At 48.7% G+C, this 18556-nt stretch overlaps 1 protein-coding gene across 7 annotated transcripts in view; it reads left to right on the forward strand.

Annotated features, from left to right (window-relative positions):
• The window catches only part of Osbp2 (oxysterol binding protein 2), a 151280-nt gene that overhangs the window by 107567 nt on the left and 25157 nt on the right, over window positions 1-18556 (forward strand). For all 7 annotated transcript variants that reach the window (XM_057772339.1, XM_057772340.1, XM_057772345.1 and 4 more), the window contains one exon: window positions 18074-18330. In XM_057772339.1, the coding sequence (XP_057628322.1) occupies window positions 18074-18330 (257 nt within the window). The remainder of the gene's footprint in view (window positions 1-18073; window positions 18331-18556) is intronic.

The raw sequence follows: 18556 nt of genomic DNA on the forward strand, positions 1-18556 counted from the left end.
TGTAGGATTGCACCGCCACCCAGCTTTTGCCATTCTCTTGATCTCTGTCCATGACCCCAGCTGGTTTGAGGTTCTCTCCCCCGTTTTGCCAATGTGGGAGCTGAACCATGGAAATAGTTTGCAAAACACTCCCATGACAAAGGGGCGTGTACCCTGCTGCTGGTCCCACCGTGCATCCTCCACGGCTTTCTATAGCACTTTCAACTTTTTTAAATGATTTATTTCTTTTAATTTTATATGCACATGTTTTGTCTGCTTGTATGTATGTGTGAGTGTGCCGGATCCTCTGGAATTGGAGTTGTGAAATGTCATGTAGGTGCTGGGCATTGAACCCAGGTCCTCTGAAAGAGCAGACAGTGCTCTTAATCGCTGAGCCAGAATTGGTGGGACAGCAAGATGGCTCAGTGGATTAAGGTGCTTGCTGCCAAGCCTGATGGTGTGAACTCAATCCCCAAAAGGAATGACTCCTGCAAGCCGCCCTCTGCTGGCCACACATGCCCCCCATACATATGCACACAGACACAAACACAAAGGAAAAAACACAATGCAATGCATTTTCAGAGAATTGGGAGTGGGAGCTCATTACTGAATAGTAATAACTTTGCTTCTAATAGAATCGAAGCATTTTTGTTTGTTTTTTTTTTTGTCTATTTGCTAATCTCTTGTGGAACTGTGACTTGTCACGTACTTTTGTGTGTGGTAACCTGAGCTGCACAGCTGATGTTATTATAGTTGGGCTTTCTGTGAGGGCTAGTCTTCTTTTATCTATGCCTCCGCCTCGCAAACATTTGTCATGAAAATCTTCAGACACTGAGAGAAGTTGAAGAGCTTATATTGTCAGCATCTGTAAGTCCACACCTGTACGTTTAAACAAGTATTTTAATAAGTTGTTTAATAGTCATTGAGTTGTAACCCATATGCCATAAGGATTCCTCTACTTAAAACATGTAATTCAGTGGTTTTAAAAAACATTCACAGGATTACACAGCCATCACCATGGTCCAACTGTAAAATGTCTTTTGCCTCTCCTGGAAAAAAACAAAACAAAACCATATACTCCTTAGTGGTCTCTCTCCATCCCTAACCCTCAGCAACTGCCAGGCTGCTTTGGATATTTCCTCTAAGTGGAATCTTTTCTGTCTTGTTTCACTTAGCGCGATGTCTTCTAGGTTCATCCGTGTTGCAGCGTGTGTCGGGACATTTCATTGTCACATACCATTGTGTGGATGGGCAACATTGTATTTAGCCATTAAGCTATGAAGACAAAAGTCTGTGTGAAGATATGTGTTGTTCTTTTTCTTGGGTAAACACTGAGTGATAGGACTCTGTTGCTGGCTCATGGTTTAACTGATGAGCTATTTGCTGTTCTAATGGCCGTGGGAACCTGGGAGAATGGAGCCAGTAAATGAGGCGGAGTAAAGGAGTAAAGTCTCTTGCAGTAGCCGCCTTTACTCAGAGCATCAGGTAGTTTATACTCTGAGGGTGCAGAAGAATCCCACGAGTAAGGTTCAGTCACAAGGACAAGTCACACGAGGCAGAAATGTGTTTTTCCACAGAGGCGCATGAGTAACGGCAGCTGAAGCAAACGTTCCTGCCTGCTAGGCCTGGGAGGAGCACAAAAGCACATTTCAAGAACAGCTCTATGTTTTGAAGAAACTGAAGTCGTAGGATCTTGTTTTCTTGGAGTTTTCGCACAAGCGCTCAGAATTCTCTCACAGTTCCATTCTTGGACCGTGTTCTGACAATGAATTGCCTGTAATTCATTGTAATAGTGACTGCACAATGTCATGTGACCACAAGCCACAGGTTGGGGTTGTGATGCCTCCATACCCTTGCTGACACTTGGGCTTTCCTGCTTGTTTTTTCAAACTCTGTCCATACTAGTGGTGCAGTATCTATCTCATCATGGTGGGGGATGGTGCAGTATCTCATTGTGGTGGAGGGTGGTACGGTATCTCGTCGTGATGGAGGATGGTACAGTATCTCATCGTGGTGAGGATGGTGCAGTATCTCATCGTGGTGAGGATGGTGTAGTATCTCATCGTGGCGGAGGGTGGTGTAGTATCTCATCGTGGTAGGGGATGGTGGCGGTTCTCTGATGCCCGGGTGACTGAATGTTGAACTCTTTTCTTGGATGTTTTGACCATTTAGGTGTCTTTGGAGAAATCTTTGTTCAAATCCTTTGCCTGTTCTTTTTGGTCATGCCTGTTTGTCCTTTTGCTGTCATATAGGCTGTTCATGTATTGTGGATGCAAGTCCTTTATATGAGTTTTAAATGCCTGCTTCCTTCCCGTGAGTCTCCTTCCGCTGTCCTGGTTTCATTTGATGGTGTCAGCTTCGGGCTCTTCTTTTATCCCCGTGCTTTTGATGCAATATCTAAGAATTTGTCTTGTTTAGCTGTCTAGCCCAAATTCAAGTGGTGTCCCTTCCGTTTCCTTCTGAGAACTTTACAGCTGGAGTTCTGAGTCTTAGCTTGCTGCTTCCTGTTAACTGTATTTATTGTGAGAGGCGGGGAATGGGATGTCTGGTTTTATTCTGATGCATTCTGTCCTAGAAACATTACCTTAAAGATTTTTCTTCTCCTGGTTGACTGTCTTTTGTACCCATGCTGGAAGTCAGCTGATCATAGGAGTTGGTTTTTGCCCACATTGCCAGTTCTGTCCACCAAGCTGCATGGTGTCCTTGTCCTATGGTCACACCCAACGGTGTTGCTTATTTTAATGACTGATTTATCAGGCTTTATGGATACCACTTTATGCTTCTGCTTGAAGATTCCAGATATTTTCCTGTATTTCCTCATAAAATATTTTAAAGGTCTACACTGACATTTTTATTGCATCTGCCATAGGGTTTTTGTTTTGCTTTGTTTTTGTTTTTTGGCAGAGATTGTAAAGTTTTTTTTCACTAAGGATGCAAAATATACAGTTGATTTCTGTCAGCCCAGCAGTGTGTGTTGATTGGTTCCCTTTCCCCTACGAACCTGCTGTTGGAGCCTGTTTGAGGATATTTTTCACGGCATGGGTCAACCTCTTCCCTGTACTAGAAGCTGCCTACGTAATAATACAGTCCATGCCTTCTGAGTCGAGTCTCTCTGTTTACCAGGGGCTACTGTGTTTATTCTCCACTTTACAAGTGGGAGCACTGAGGTAAGAGGGGCTGTATCCAGTCACACTGTCCTCAGGGATGATAACTGGGAACGCAGAGGGATGGGGACTTGGTGAGATGTGGAGCTTGAGTGTCGCCAGCCCCTGGTGTGACTGCTGACACACTGGTTCTCAGTCACACTGGTTTGGTCCAGTCAGCAGGGCTGTGTGCACTTGACAGGTGAAACCTGTGGCTTCCAGGAGCCTGCTCTCTGGAAAACAGACACTGCCACAGAAGAAAAACGCCCCCACTTGTCCTTTAGTTCCCTTGGGAGGGGCAGAGGACCACCATGTCACTTTAAATGACATATCCTGGGATCTGGGTGACCCTGGATGGCTCTGAGCCCTACCCTGGCCAGTCAGCTGCTCACTCAACAGGCTCCATTGAAGGCTGATTTGGAGAGGGGATCAGATAGAAGTGAAAGCCAGGGTGTGACAGATGGAGCTCCCTCCAGAGGTGGGGCTGGGTCTTGAGGTCACTAGGCCTGAACTGGCAAGGGATGCTGTCTGCTGCCCTCCTCCGTAGCTCTGCACTCTCTCCTGCACATTTGTTGGACACACCGTTCTCTTGGGTGGAACTTTTGGCAACCTGTCTGTGTACTGTGGAAGGGGCATCACCTTCTGTGTCGGGCACTTCTCATTCCTGTGGTAAAGCACCCTGGTAAAAGTCACTAAAGGAAGGGCTCAGCCTATCAGAGCAGGGAAGTAAGTCAGCTTGAGGTAGCTGTTTCATTGCATCCACAGAGAACAAGCGAGAGAGTGAGAGACTGGGGGAACGAGCGAGGGAGTGAATGCTTTGCTCAGCTAATTCTCTGTTCCTTTTTTATCATCAAGTAATATTCCCACTATGGATTTACTACTTTTGAATTATTTTTGCTTTGAGACCGACCACTGTGAAAAACACTGCTACGAATGTTCACATGAAAGTTTCTGAGTGGGGACAATGGTTTTGCGTTTTCTCAGGTCTGCAGCCAGGAGTGAGATTCCTAGGTTATATAGCATTTACTAAACTACTCTCTAGAGTGGCTGTGCCCTTAGTGCCCTACTGTGTGAGGATTGCTGTTTCTTACACATCCTTACCAATACTTATTTTATGAGTTTTTGAACAATTGTACAGGCTAGTGAGGTGGGTTAGTGAGTGTCTGTAAACATATCTGTTTATCTGTTAAACTCTGCCTTAGCTGTGTGTTATCTTGAATATACCTCCTATATCCATATCTGCTAGTATTGGTGCTGTAATAGGAGGTATTATTTTAATGTTATTTTCTAGGTTCTCAACTGCTGGAATTAGAGAATAAAACCCTTTGTGGTTGCCCTTGAGTCTGCAGTCTTGTGGGTTCTCTCGCTAGATTCCTTGTTTTTTTTTTTTAATTTTATTGATTTTTATTGAGCTCTACACCCCTCCCTGCCTCTCCTCTCCCTTTCAACACTCTCCCAAGGTCCCCATGCCCCCCAATTTACAGGAGATCTTGTCTCTTTCTACTTCCTATGTAGATTAGATCCATGTCTCTCTTAGGGACCTCATTGTTGTCTAGGTTCTCTGGGACTGTGATTTGTGGGCTGGTTTTCTTGGCTTTATGTTTTAAAACCACTTATAAGTGAGTACATGTAATAATTGTCTTTCTGGGTCTGGGTTACCTCACTCAAAATGATATTTTCTAACTCAATCTATTTGCCTGCAAAATTCAAGATGTTATTTTTTTCTGCTGTGTAATAAGTACTCCATTGTGTAAATGTATCACATTTCCATATCCATTCTTCGGTCAAGGGGCATTTAGGTTGTTTCCAGGTTCTAGCTATGACAAACAATGCTGCTATGAACATAGTTGAGCACATGTCCTTGTGGCACGATTGAGAATCCTTTGGATATATACCCAAGAGTGGTATTCCTGGGTCTTGAGGAAGGTTATTTCCTAATTTTCTGAGACACGGCCACACTGACATCCAAAAGGGTTGTACCAGCTTGCATTCCCACCAGCAATGCAGAAGTGTTCCCTTTTCCCCACAACCTCTCCAGCATAAGTTGTCACCAGTGTTTTTGATCTTGGCCATTCTTACAGGTGTAAGATGGAATCTCAGAGTTGTTTTGATTTGCATTTCTCTGATAACTAAGGATGTTGAACATTTCCTAAAGTGTCTTTCAGCCATTTTAGATTCCTCTGTTGAGAGTTCTCTGTTTAGGTCTGCACTCCTCAGGGCTTTCTAATGCAGCACAATGGTGCCTTTTGGTGTCTTTTCCTTGACTTATTTCACTGGCTGAGATCGCCAGTGTGGTCCTAAGATGGTGACTGCTCCACTTCTGCCGGTTCTACTTTTTATCAAGCCTGGAGATAACTGTAGAATTTAAAATATATATATAATATATTTATGTAATATATGTGTAATAATAATTTAGTCTTTATATATATGGTTTCTCCTTTACAGTGTTCTGTTTTTATCCCAAATCAGTGTGAAATTTTATCAAATGATTTTCAGTATTTATTGAGCTGGTTACATTCTTAATTTACACTGTTAATATGAATTGTGTTCATTTAAAATGTGAAACTTTTGGTTCCTGAGATAAGCCCCCTTGTTCATAAGAGCCCTTTTGTGGAATCTTATTTGCTAATATTTTGTTTTTAAAAATTGTACTTCTATTGATGAGAATTCTTAGGCTATAATTTTCCTTTCTTGCAATGTTTTTCTGCTGTTGCTGTTGGTGTTGGGCTGACCTCACACAATGTTTCTGAACCATTTTAACCTTTTCTATTATGTATTTGGTAGAACTCTGTGCAAAAAATGTAAGCCTGGGATTCTTTACAGGGAAGGTTTTAATTCTAAGGTATCTCAGCTGTTTGTCCTGGGCTTAAGACCTAATTCTCTCTCTCTCTCCCTCTCTCTCTCTCTCCCTCTCTTTCTCTCTCCCTCTCCCTCTCTCTCTCTCTCTCTCTCTCTATATATATATATATATATATATATATATATATATATATATATATATAATATATATATGTGTGTGTACACATATATACATATAAACTAAAAATCTTTTTTGAGAATGCAAATAAAGTAATCCCACATTAACTTAGAATTGAGTATAATAAGGGGTTCTTTATTTAGGGGGGACTCACACTAGAGGAATGGCTCTATGGTTAAGAGCACTGGCTATTCTTTCTGAGAACCCAGGTTCAGTTCCCAGCACCTACATGGAAGCTCACAACTGTCTTTAACTCCACTTGCAGGGGTCCCAATGCCTCCCTTTGGCCTCTGTGAGCACCAGGCATGCATATGGTATACAAACACACATGCAGGCAAAGCATTCATACGCATAACAATAAAACAAACCAAGTAGACAGTGACGTAGACCCCAGCCCCTCTGTGCCTGCGCTCATTTTGTCTACACTTCATGCGGGGGCTGGGGTGGGAAGCCAAGAACCTCTCAGTGTGGCTGCAGATCTGCCCCTTCGCCTCATTCTCTCCAGCTCTGTCACACACATTTAGGAGTGTGGTCTCAGCCACTGAGTCTTTTGTTGCTGTGTGCCTGTCCAGACTCTGCATTCTGAAGCTGAGGAGGCCACTCGAGCTTCCCGTGGATTCCTGTTGTCTGTTTCTCTTTCCAGTCCTTTGCTTTTTAACCCATCTGTCTCTTTCTATCTGAAGTATGTCTCGTGGAAAGCATATGGCTGGATATTTTACCTGTGCTTTTATAGCTGCAGCGTAGAATGGCATAGAATGGCGCATGCTCTAAAAATACCTGGACTGGTAAAGCCTCTGATTTCCCCCTCTTCGGGGCTGGGGTGTAACGGGGTCTCTGCTCATTCTAGGGCACTCTGCCACTGCCCGAAGCACCCAGCCCTCGAAGTCTCTGGCTTTTAGTTGAACTGTGTAACGGTTTACTTTAGTGTAATCGCTGCTTTGTTTTTCAGTTAGAGACAGATCCCACAGTGCCCCCTGGCTGGACCTGCGGCTCCTGGGTCTTCATCTCCCTCCTTGATAACTGTGGCTGCAGGCACTTCCCACCCCATCTGGCTCACACACTTGGTTTAAAATGACCACTTGGTTTGTTTTATCTTGCCTATATTTTGTTCTCCCTTCTTCTGCCATGATCTACTTTTAGTCTCTGATTTTTCTCTTCTTCCTTAGTTCATGAGCTATATGGTCTCTTCTAGGTGGTTGATCTAGAGTTAACACTGTGTATCTTTAGCTTTCTGTGTTTCTTGTCCAAATAATTCATCTCAGTTAAAAACACTGCCACATGAACTTTTGGGGGACTGATTCAAACCTACTGAAGCCATAGCAGCATTCCTTTTTAAAGTGTGTTTGTGCGTGTGTTGGTGCGTGTGCACACATATGTGCACGTACAAAGGCCAGAGGACAACCTTGCACCTTTATCTACTGAGCCACCTTGTGGACCCCTGTAGCAGCATTCTTGACATTAATGGTGGCCAGAAGTAGAGCTCACGGCACGTGAGTGTGGCAGCCCTGAGTGCCCAGTGAGTGGCGCGAAGTGATTCTGTGAGGCCCGCGAGCGCTGCTGGTGCTGCCTAGGTCTCCAGTCAGAGGCTGCCCTAAGAAAGGGGCTTACATAGACAGAGCCCTAATGTCCCAAGCCCTGTGATCCTAAGTAGCCTTTGAAATCCCCACCATAAACTTCTAATAGCTGTACAGCTCTCTCCACTACAGAGTTTATTTGATCCTGCCTGGCCTCGCACTGACAGGTCTTAGTGACCTATTTAAAAGGACTCCTATCAAGGTCACATAGATTTGGACCTCTGCAGACTGCTGTAACATAGAACTGCCTGACTGGGGGTTCAGATTTTTCTAGATCATGCTCTAGAACACATGGTAGGTGCGCCAACTGGCCTATTCTGGTTTCTGCAGCCTATATGAGCAGTTACTGAGGAGGTAATAGGAGAATCTCAGCCAGGTTCTGGGGCCCTGGCATTGCTTAGGAGTTGAGGAGTATGCAGCAGGCTTGGGAATCAGCTGAGAAATGAGTCTCCAGAAGTGGGCTGCTGCCACACTGACGCGGGCCTCGTCTCTCATGCTCTGCGCTCAGATACTCCCTCTCCTCCCTCCCTGTCTCACATCTCTGCTGCTTTTCCCTCCCTGGCCTTGCCTTGGCCCAACCCTCCACCAAGCTCAATCTGGAAGGTTCCATAAGTCAGTATGTCCTTCCCAAGTGCCCGTTCCCAGTCAGTGGGACTTGGCAGTTAGAAACAGCTCTCTACATTTTTTTTTTTGAATAATAAACCACTTTTCATCCCTTGACAAGTAGCATCCCCTCTCAGGAATTCTAGTGTTGGGTTCCTTTAGTAAATAAAATAGACACTTTAACTAGTGCTAAGAAACATGCCTTCCAGGACCCCTGAGAGCTCACTAGTCTCATGGGAGACAAGGGGTGGCTGGGACAGAAGGCCTTCAAGAAGGCTGGAGTAGTCCTCCCCCTCCACCCAAGAAAAGGATCTGACTCCTCGCCTATCCTCCTTTGCTTCACCTTCCATGGTTGCTTTCCTTGAGATTGTTCCTCCTACTCAGCCTACACTGCTGGGGTAGCTTGGAGGCCATGCTGTGTCCAGCAGCAACAACACACCCCAGACGATGCTGCAGCCAGAAGATTGGGAGACGCCTGAGGTTTGCAGAGGGGACTACACAGCAGGCCTGGCTTCTGCAGGCCCGATCTTGGGAAGATTCATGGGACTATAGATGTGTTTTGTTGTCTTTCTGATTCTCTCTTAGTTCAAGAGACAGGCATGGCATCAAGGAAATCCCTAACCTGTGACTTTTTAACCTCAGCCCTACCGAGCAGACCTGCTGTGGTGGCGGCGCTGATGGAACACATTCCCGGTCCACTGCCTCTGGGGTCACCCCTTCATCTAGCAGGTGTCTACGCAGTCCTGCCTGTGTGTCCAGCTCTGGCACTTGGGGATCCTGAACAGAGGCAGCCCTGCCCTCTCGGGACAGTGGGGCTTCTGGAGGCATAGCCCTTTTCCTTGTCTCCACTGCTCTGTATTTCTGATCCCTGGAGGCTCTGCCAATGGAAGATTCTAGTGTGACTATACGGGTATCAGATAGTTTCCAAGGATAAGATTCTAGTGCGACTATATGGGTATCAGATAGTTTCCACGGATAAGCCAACGGGACAGTGTTTGGGCCAGGAAAATGTAAGCCGAGAGTTTCCGGTGGCCTGCTCAGTGCTTCTGTGTAGCTTACTGAATGCCTGCTTTAGATTTGAGCTGTGCTTGCTTTGACCTTGAGATGGGCATTGGTGTCATATCAAATGAAAGACTCATGTGTGAGTCCATTTGCTGTTCATTCAAGGTCCTTCTTGAGGGGCTTGTGGCACACATCTTTAATCCCAGCCCTCAGGAGGCAGAGGCAACACTCTGAGTTGAAGGCTAGCCTGGTCTACATAGCAAGTTCTAAGTCAGCCAGAGCTACATAGTGAGACCTTGTCTCAAAACAGTCAAGTAAAGGTTACAGAGGATCCTTGACCCCAGCAATCAGCCTAGTGACCCGGTCCAGGATCTGCCCAGGGTAAGATCAGTAACTTCAAGGGACCTGTGCTTGGGTCTGCCCAGGGTGGCACTTGTGCATTATCCAGTAAAGGCAAAAAAATGCCTGCCTGTCTGCCCCCGCCCCCAAAAAAACCTGGTGCCACGGGGAAGCCACAGCGCAGAAATGAACGGCAATACAGATCAGCTGCTCACAAGTAACCCAGTTGTAGAGGAGCAAAGGCTTATGGGATGATGGATTGAGAAATAAAAACCAAAAATGGAATCTATGTAATGTGGGCAAAGGCCAGATTTCATCTAGGGAGTAAGGAAATAGCTGGCTGTATTGAGATGTCAGGATAGTGGGGGGATCCTGTCCTTTTATTTGACTTCCCAAAGGGCAGCACAGAGCATGGGAGGGGAGCCCCAGGATCTGGATGCCTGGCGGCCCACGAGTTTCCTCAGCTTTGGTGGCTACTTCTGCAGAACTGGGAGGTGGGACCTGGAGCATGGGGGATAGACGGACAGCGTGTCTGGAGCTGGAACCTAGCATCAGGATGTCAAAGCTAGCAGGACCTCAGGAAGCATCCAGTCAAGTGGCTCTGTCCAGGCTGGAGCATAAGTAGACCAGATGCCTGCATACCCCCAAGTCACCAGACTCCCCTGAAACAGAAGGCCGGGCCCCTAGGCGGGGGCTTCTGACTGATTCACAGACAGAGGCCCTCAGTGGAGGCTGGAATGGGAAAGCAGAAGCCAGCCCGGGAGAGGGTCACTTTATCTCTGATAAACAACCTGAGAGGCTGTTGCCTGGGAGGTATCTACCTGCTATGGTACAGGTAGGTCTCTTGCTCTCAGCCCGATGTGGCAGAGGCAGGGAAGGAGCCCTAGAACTTGATTCCTCAGCTCTGTCAAACCCATCACCAGAGATGCCAGGCCGTCCCAGGGCCAGCTTCTGAGGCACGTCTGGCACTGGTCCATTCCTGCTGCACCGGCCCCAGCTCCCAATCTTCCCAACGTCCTCATTGCCTGGGGTGAGACTCACCAGGACAGGGCGAGGGGACATAGACACCCTGGAAGGGCCAGCTCTCCCCAGGGCTGGGTCCGGGATACATAGCTACTTTCCTTCAGGATGGCTCCATGAATGCCCACTGGACTCTCGTCTGACTGAAGGAGGATGTGGGTACCAGGTTGAACATTATATCACAGCAAGTGCCATAATAGAGCAATTGACTGTTTTACACTCCATCTCCACACCTCTGCACCTTACTTCATGGGGCAAGGCCAGTGAGGACAGCATGCAGCTCCAGATCATCTCTGCCAAGGAAAGGTACCTAGCCTCTATGGGCTGCTTAGCCCACGCTTACGCGCCCCTTTGAGCTTCTCCATGGCTCTGATGCCGTGAGCTCTGGCTCCCTCTGAGAGGGGGAAAAGTTTTATTTTTGCTGTTTTTTTTCTTATGGCATTGGGGATTGGTGTTTAAGACCTCACAATTATACAACAGGCCATATAGGCCTGTACTGTATAGGGCTATACCATATAGACACAGATTTTGGTTCTTTGTTTTGAGACAGTCTCACTAAGTTGCCCATGCAGGCTTTGAGCTTTCAGTTCTCCTGCCTCAACCTCCTGATAGCCAGGATTGTAGGCCTGTGCCTCCAGAACATCTAAGGAGCCAGCTTTTCAGTCCTCCAGGGTGTGTGCTCTGAGGTCCCTGTGCAGGATTCCCTGGAGCATTTCCTGGCTGGAAGATGAGAGATTCCTGGCAGCTTTGGTGTCAGTGATCCCTGGTGAGGCAAGGGAATGCCTCCCACCTTATCCTGGGGGGCATGTCCCCGCCTTCCTCAGTACCCCTCCTCTGTCTGCAGTGGGAGAAGGGCTGGGCCCGGCCCTGACAAGGCCCAGAAGATGAAGAGCACACCGGAGCCCAGCTGGTATTTCCATCTAATAGAGTTGCACAATTCATTATTTATTGCCATCTGATTTTCCATCAGATTAGATCCTGTCATGTTTTCCGGTGTCTGGGTGGCCAGTCCTCTCAGAGCCTCAGACTCTTGTCTCCTTGAGGGACAAGGCATCATCCAGTTTGCCACAGGGTAGTTTATCGCTGTCATTGTTGCAGGGTGTCCGGCAGGACTAGAGCCCCACGAGATGCCGTTGGATCAGGCCATGGCTTCGAAGGTCTGCCCAGTTCCCTGGAGGTCTTGGTTCCCAGTCGCATGCCTCCCCACTCCAGAGCTCTCTTCTCTGTCTCTGCTCTCGGGACAATGGCCAGTGTCACCCGTATCAACCTCTCCCCACAGGCCCTCCTGTGACTTGACCCCCGCCAAAGGAATCCCATAGAGAAGCAGGTGGGGGGCGGGGAATACTCTGCATGTCACCACCCTCCCCGACTGAGCCAGCCTTGCAGCTTTGCAGGTTACCCTTCTTCCCCTGCCCCCCTCCATGCATGGCACCATACACTCAGGGATTCCCCACCAATATCCATTTTCCAAAGATGAAAGAAAGCTCTGCTTCTAAAAATAGCTCACCTGGCACCACAGTTGCCATGGCAACCTGTCCTTAGGAGCCTCCCTAGGAAAGAGGGTTCTGACCATGGTGGCACATGCAGAGGGACCTCTTAGACTGTCACCTCCTACTATTAAAGAGGCTTGGCGAGCCCTCAGAGGGGAGCTGAGGCTCCCTGTGGAGTAAACCAGACAGAGTTGTGTTGAAGAAGGGATGGAGAGTCCAGTGGGCAGGGCCCAAGGCCCCAGGACACAGTACATGCTAGGTCTGTGCTGGCCGTGTACACTGCGTACGCTACCGTCTTCCCCAGAGAAGGCATCTCCGTCCCCAGAGGAACTCACCTCTGCAGCACACATAGTACAACCTCACATCAGTTTATCCCTGTGTGAGGAAGGCTTGCAGATTAGTAAGGGCCTTATCTTTACATCTGAGGTTGCTGCCGTCGTGGCATGCAACCAGTCGGCTAATAAAATATGGTATTATAGGGAGTTTTATTTAGCTATTAAAAGCAAAATTGTCATTTATAGGAATATGAGTGGAACTGTGGATCATCGTGTTAAGAGGAATAAGCCAGCTTCAGTCAACTCTTGTGTGTTTTCCCGTGTGGAATCTAAGCTGATGTGGTTATCTGCACTCATGGATACGCGTGGCATGAGAATAAGGGGGGGGGGCACTTGGAAAGAGAACAGGAACCAGCAAGAGGGCGATGGGGGTAAACAATCAAAGCATATGTTTGTGCATTATTTTATACTATGAATATTTACTCCCAGAAATACCCTTAGCATAGGACTGACATACTTAACTCAGGCCCCAGGAAGATGAACACAGGACCGCCAGGCTCCTCCCTACGCCAGACTGCCATTTTCTTATAGAGGTACTAGCCAGAGTGGCATCTGTGCCGAGCTTTTCAGAGAGACCAGAGGGCCCACAAGGTCCCTGTGCCCAGGAAGGTGTCTCAGTGGTCACCTCAACCACCCAGAGAACACTGCCTGGTTCAGTGAGTCAAACCCCAGAGGGCAGCCCTAGAGGAGGAACGTGACAGGTGTTAGCCATAGCAGTCCCAGGTGGCTGTCCAATCACGGCTTCATAATGTCATGCCCTATTCCCAAACCCCAAGCATCTGATGTGCATGCCGAAAGGGTCTAGGCAGATGTGATTAGGTTCCAGATCTTGAGATGGATCATGCAGGTGGACCCAGCATAATCTCAAAGGTTCTTAAGAAGGAGGAAGGAGAGTCCAAGAGAATGAAACTACCTGCCTGCCAGTCTTGAGGATGGAAGAAGGCGAAGGCACAAGCCAGGGAGTGAGGGCAGCCTCTAAGAGTGAGAAAGGCAAATGCATTCATCCCCCACCCCGAGTACCCCCCAGGGCACACAGCCCCACCACCTGGGTTTAGAACTCAGACTTTCAGGTCTGCGTGTGATGTGTGTACTGTTTTAAGCCAGTTTAAGTTCCCTGGTGCTGTGGTACGTGACCAGTTACCACACCTCAGTGGATGAAGGCAACTAGGCTACATTTTCTCTCCAAGTTCCAGAGGCTATGAGTTCAAAATCAAGGTGTCAGTGGGGCCAGAGCCCCTAAGCCTCAAGGGAAGAGTCTATTCTACACTGTTCTCTTGGTGTCCTCTGTTGCTGGCAATCCTTGGTGTCCACTGGTTCCATTTCCATCATTCCAGTTTCACCCTCTGCCCTGCAACTATGTCATCATCATCATGGTCTCCTCTTCCTCCTCCTCCCTCCTCCTTTCCCTCATCTTCCTTCTTCTTTCCTTCCTCCTCTCTCTCTCTGACACATACCTAGGGTCTCTCTATGTAGTATAGGCTGACCTTACAGCTTGTCATCCTCCTGCTTCAGCCTTCCAGGTGCTAGGGTCACCATCCCATGCCACTGTTTCTTATCTTGGGTTCTCTTATGGATAGCAGCCATATTGGATGTTCCAGCATGGCTTCATCTTGACCACTTTCTGCACTTTCTCTTCAAACAGTCACATTCAGAAGTTCCAGGAAGGTCATAAATTTGGGATCAGGTGGGGGAATGGCACTAGCTTAGTGCCACTAAGCCCAGGACAGCCGCTAAGTGTTGGAAGCTCACCCCCACAAGAGGCTTTGCCGTGAGCGGGAAAGCCACGTTCTGAATGCTGCTGTGTAACACATTGGTGGCTCGAGTCTCATGAGTTTATTCCCCTTTAACTGAAAGAACCCGTTGTTCCATGTGACCCTGATGGGTGTTTTAGGAACCAGTGCTTTCCTGAAGATGAAGCTTCATCAGGTAGGGACTGGTCTTTTGTGGTCATTTATTCCACGTGGTTGTGCCATCTAAGAGCTGGCCTGCACCTTCTTCCTGGCCCCGCGCCTGGCGTAGAGGCTGAGATCATTTTGCTCTCAGTGCTCCAGTCTGGGGCTGCTATGCCGTTAGCCCGAGAGGCCTGGGAACACCACTGGCAGAGAGAAGCACAGTCTCAGGCCCAGCTGTACTGCATTTAAAACATCTTTCCAATGAGGATTTTCTTTGTGCGAGACTTCTAGACTCGCCATGGCCAAGTCTCAGTCACAGCAGGGTGGGCTCATGACTTGGACTCAGTGTTTGAGCAACGTTTGTGCTACTGTAGGAATGTGGAGTAAGGACCACCGTCTCCTCCTTCAGGGGCAACATGTATACAGAGATGGCATAGAATGTGACCAGGCCTCTGCCCACCCAGGACTCTCCAGGCCTTGGCTTTCTGCAGCAGTTCTGGCCTTGCCTCTGCCCTCTCTAGCCTGCCAGTCTGCTCACCGCGTCATTGTTACCAGTCCTGCCTTCTACCTGAATTCCGCAAGCCTTCCTTTTGTTGAGGGGAAGGAACAAGTCCCCTCGGCCTGTGCCAAAGACTCCTCCACCAGCTTTCCCTTCGGTCGCCCACCTTACCACTCATTTCTTCCCACACCCTGCCCTCTGTGTGGGACCTGCCACCCTGTGCTCCTGCTGGCCACCAGAGAGCATGTCCCAGCCCCTCAAATCGTTCATTCCTCTGCTCACCCCGCCTTGTCTCCCTGGGGAGGACTCTCCCTGCCGGTCTCTGAATAGACAGCCATTGCTGACCCTAGTTCCTCCCCTAATGGTGTGAAGCTAACACAAGTGTATCATTTGTCCCCAGGATCAGAACATGGGCCCTAAGAAATACGTACACAGTGTCCCGTTTAATAACAGGTCAGACAGAGGAGCAGTGACTCCCCGGCCCATCACATGGGAGGATGCTCAGGCTACTTAGGCTTCAGAAACTGGGGATCATGGTGAGGTGGGCCTGCAGCCAGCAAGCCACAGCTGGACTTCCCTGACTGGAAAACCAGCTGCTGGGCCCAGCTGTTTGCTCGTGTTCTGGTTGTTTGCTCAGGAAGATGGCAGGTGCTTCAGTGCCAAGGGGTCCTTAGCACCATGACTCTGGCACAGACAGCTCCAAATATTCTAGAATTCTCTTGCCTGATGGCCCCAAGGAGTCCTTTTAAAAAAAGAAAAACAAACATATAGAGTCAGGTGGTTGTGGCACATACCCAGCACTCAGGAGGCAGAGGTAAGCAGATCTCTGAGTTCAAGGCCAGCCTGCTCTACAGAGTTCCAGAACAACCAGGGCTACACAGAGAAACCCTGTCTTGACAACGAGAAAAAGAAAGAAAAGCCAGGCGGTGGTGGCGCACTCCTTTAATCCCAGCACTTAGGAGGCAGAGGCAGGCAGATCTCTGTGAGTTCGAGGCCAACCTGGTCTACAAGAGCTAGTTCCAGGACAGGCTCCAAAGCTACAGAGAAAGAGAGAGAGCGAGAGAGCGAGAGCGAGAGTGAGAGCGAGAGAGAGAGAGAGAGAGAGAGAGAGAGAGAGAGAGAGAGAATAACGGGTTCCTTTGGTATCTCTGCATGTGTGCACCATGTGCTTTGTAACTGTTGAAACACACGCATCGCCCTTTCTCCCTGTACCTCTGCTAGAATCTCTTTCTCCCCACATAGTCCCTCTCCTATTCCTATACTTTTTAAAAAATCCATAATTTGCTCTTGAGAGAAAATGATACTTTCCTGAGCCTGGCTGGCTTTACTTAACATGGTGATGTCCACTTCCATTCATTTTCCTGCAAGAGGTAGAACTCACTGTGTCTCTCTACCTTTTGTCCTGAATGGAGTTTAGACTGGTTCTATATCTTGACTATTGTGATTGGTGTCATAATAAATCTGGATCTGTGGGTATCTCTTAGAGTTTACTGAGTATATGCGCAGAGTGACCCTGTCAGTCTCAAGACCTTTCTTGTCTCCAGACCCACATTCCTGGGTCATTGTGTGTAGTAGCTGGAGGTGAGGCTTCACAGCCCGAGTGACTGGGCACACTGCTGCTGGTGATTCAGAGGACAGGCCATGCCAGCAGCTGGAGCTGGAGTCAAGCCCCTATTCTGCCCCCAAGCGCTCTAAGCTCTGAGCCCGCAGCTGGGCACTCTTGCTCTTGCGGGAGTGAGGAAGAGTGAGGAAGGGCTGCTGTCTGTTGTCTCCCTGCCATGCCAGGGAGGCCCAGAGCGCCTGCCAGTGGCTGCAGTGGCCTCCAGACACTCAGGGCTACAATTGCTCCGGCCTGTGGGGAGGAGGCTGGATATTAGCCCAAGGCCCCTGGAGCTGGCAGGGACACCGTGTGCAGCAGATGCTTCCCTTTAGCTCCCCATTGCTCGGGGCCTGTGCAGCCGGCCAGCTCGGCACTGCTGTGAGCTCAGGACACACTCAGAACAGTGACCAATTCATGTCCACCCACATGTACCTTGCCTGCTGCGGGAAAAATCTGTTCTCTCAAAATATGCTTTCTTTTTTCTCTTTTAATTTTGTATCTTGGTTGCATATTTCCTTCATCTAAGAAAAGTCTGTGTGGATTATTTCTAAAACAAGGGATTTCCGAAAACTTTAGCAGACAGGCACTGGGAAAAGTCACAAGCTCATGTCAGCCTCTTGGCTGTTCCATGCCAGCATTAAATCAGCAGCAGGGTCGCAGGCCAGCTGTCCACAGAGGCCTCTATGGGCACAGGCAGGGCTAGGAAGCAGGGAAGAAGGAAAGACTCGTGTGGCACTGTGTGAGTTGTGAGAGGGAGCAGGCCCTTGCACAGAAGCCCCAGATGACTGGCACGAAGGAGGTGAGCTGAGCAGCCTTAGAGGGTCAGCTGCACCATCGCTGCCCTGGTGTCTTCTCACACAAATTTTCTGTGAGTGGACATGTTCTGTGTGTGTGCATGCGTGTGTGCATGCATGTGTGTGTGCATGCATGTGCGTGTGTGTGTGTGTGTGTGTAGATGGGGCCATGTTCTGCATGTGGGTGGAGATTAGCAGGAAGAGGGTCTAGGGTGTAGATTTGGTGACAAGAGAGTGGCCATAACTATGGCAAGGGGGTCCCCGGGCAGACTTTGGAGAGGCAGTGATGTTGGGTTGGGCCTCAGAAGGCAAATGGGGTGAGAACTTGAGGAGGTATAATGTTCTAGGCACCAGGGAAGTACATGGTGGGAAGAAAGGCCCCAAGCACGTGGACAAGTGTTTGCAGAGCAAGAGACAGTTGGCATGGCTAGGGATGGGCATGGCGTTAGCCAGCAGTATTGATTGGCCTAGGAGGCCTGCAAGATAAGGAAAGGAGTCCTGCTCTCTCCTCAAGTATCTGCTCCACCCAGCATGGCCTGCTGCGACCTTAGGCTGTGACCTAGCGGAGCTGGTACCGCTTTTGTGGGCAGGGACCTGGAGTCCCTGCTCACCACAGCACCCTGCCCTTCCAGCTAGCCCCCTTTGCCTCACACTCCCATTGACTCAGCAGACGTGTGTGGGCTAGGCTAAGGTGCAGCAGCCTTAGCCAGAAGCATTGCAGGACACTGTCTAGGGCACTGGCCACTCTGATGTGACTCTGCCATCTGCAGCCCAGACGACAGAGACTCTAGCTTGGTGGTTACAGCAAGTCTGTCTCTCTATTTAGATGATTCCGGGGATGATGACGAAGAGCCTGCTGCCCCAGCTGACAAGAGTGAGCTCCACCACACCCTGAAGAACCTCTCCTTGAAGTTAGATGACCTCAGCACGTGCAATGACCTCATTGCTAAGCATGGCGCGGCGCTCCAGCGGTCCTTGAATGAGCTGGACAGCCTCAAGATCCCACCAGAGAACGGGGAGAAGCTGAAGGTTGTGAATGAGCGAGCCACCCTCTTTCGCATCACGTCAAATGCTATGATCAATGTGAGTGCTCCCACCAAAAGGGAGGGCACACCCTGTCAGCTACAGGTCCCTGAGTGGGAGGGTACCTGACAGGCAAGGCTCTGAGTTGCTTTCCAAAGCCAACCCCTTCCCACGTGTGCCAACATTCTGCTTATGTCCTCTACACAGCCATTAACCACTGGAGATATTTATTCTTCTTCTTTTTTTCATGAAGCTGAGGACAGAACTTAGAGCCTCACACATGGTA

This window comes from Chionomys nivalis, chromosome 6 (assembly GCF_950005125.1).
Source record: "Chionomys nivalis chromosome 6, mChiNiv1.1, whole genome shotgun sequence".
In the NCBI taxonomy this organism is placed as follows: Eukaryota; Metazoa; Chordata; class Mammalia; order Rodentia; family Cricetidae; genus Chionomys; species Chionomys nivalis.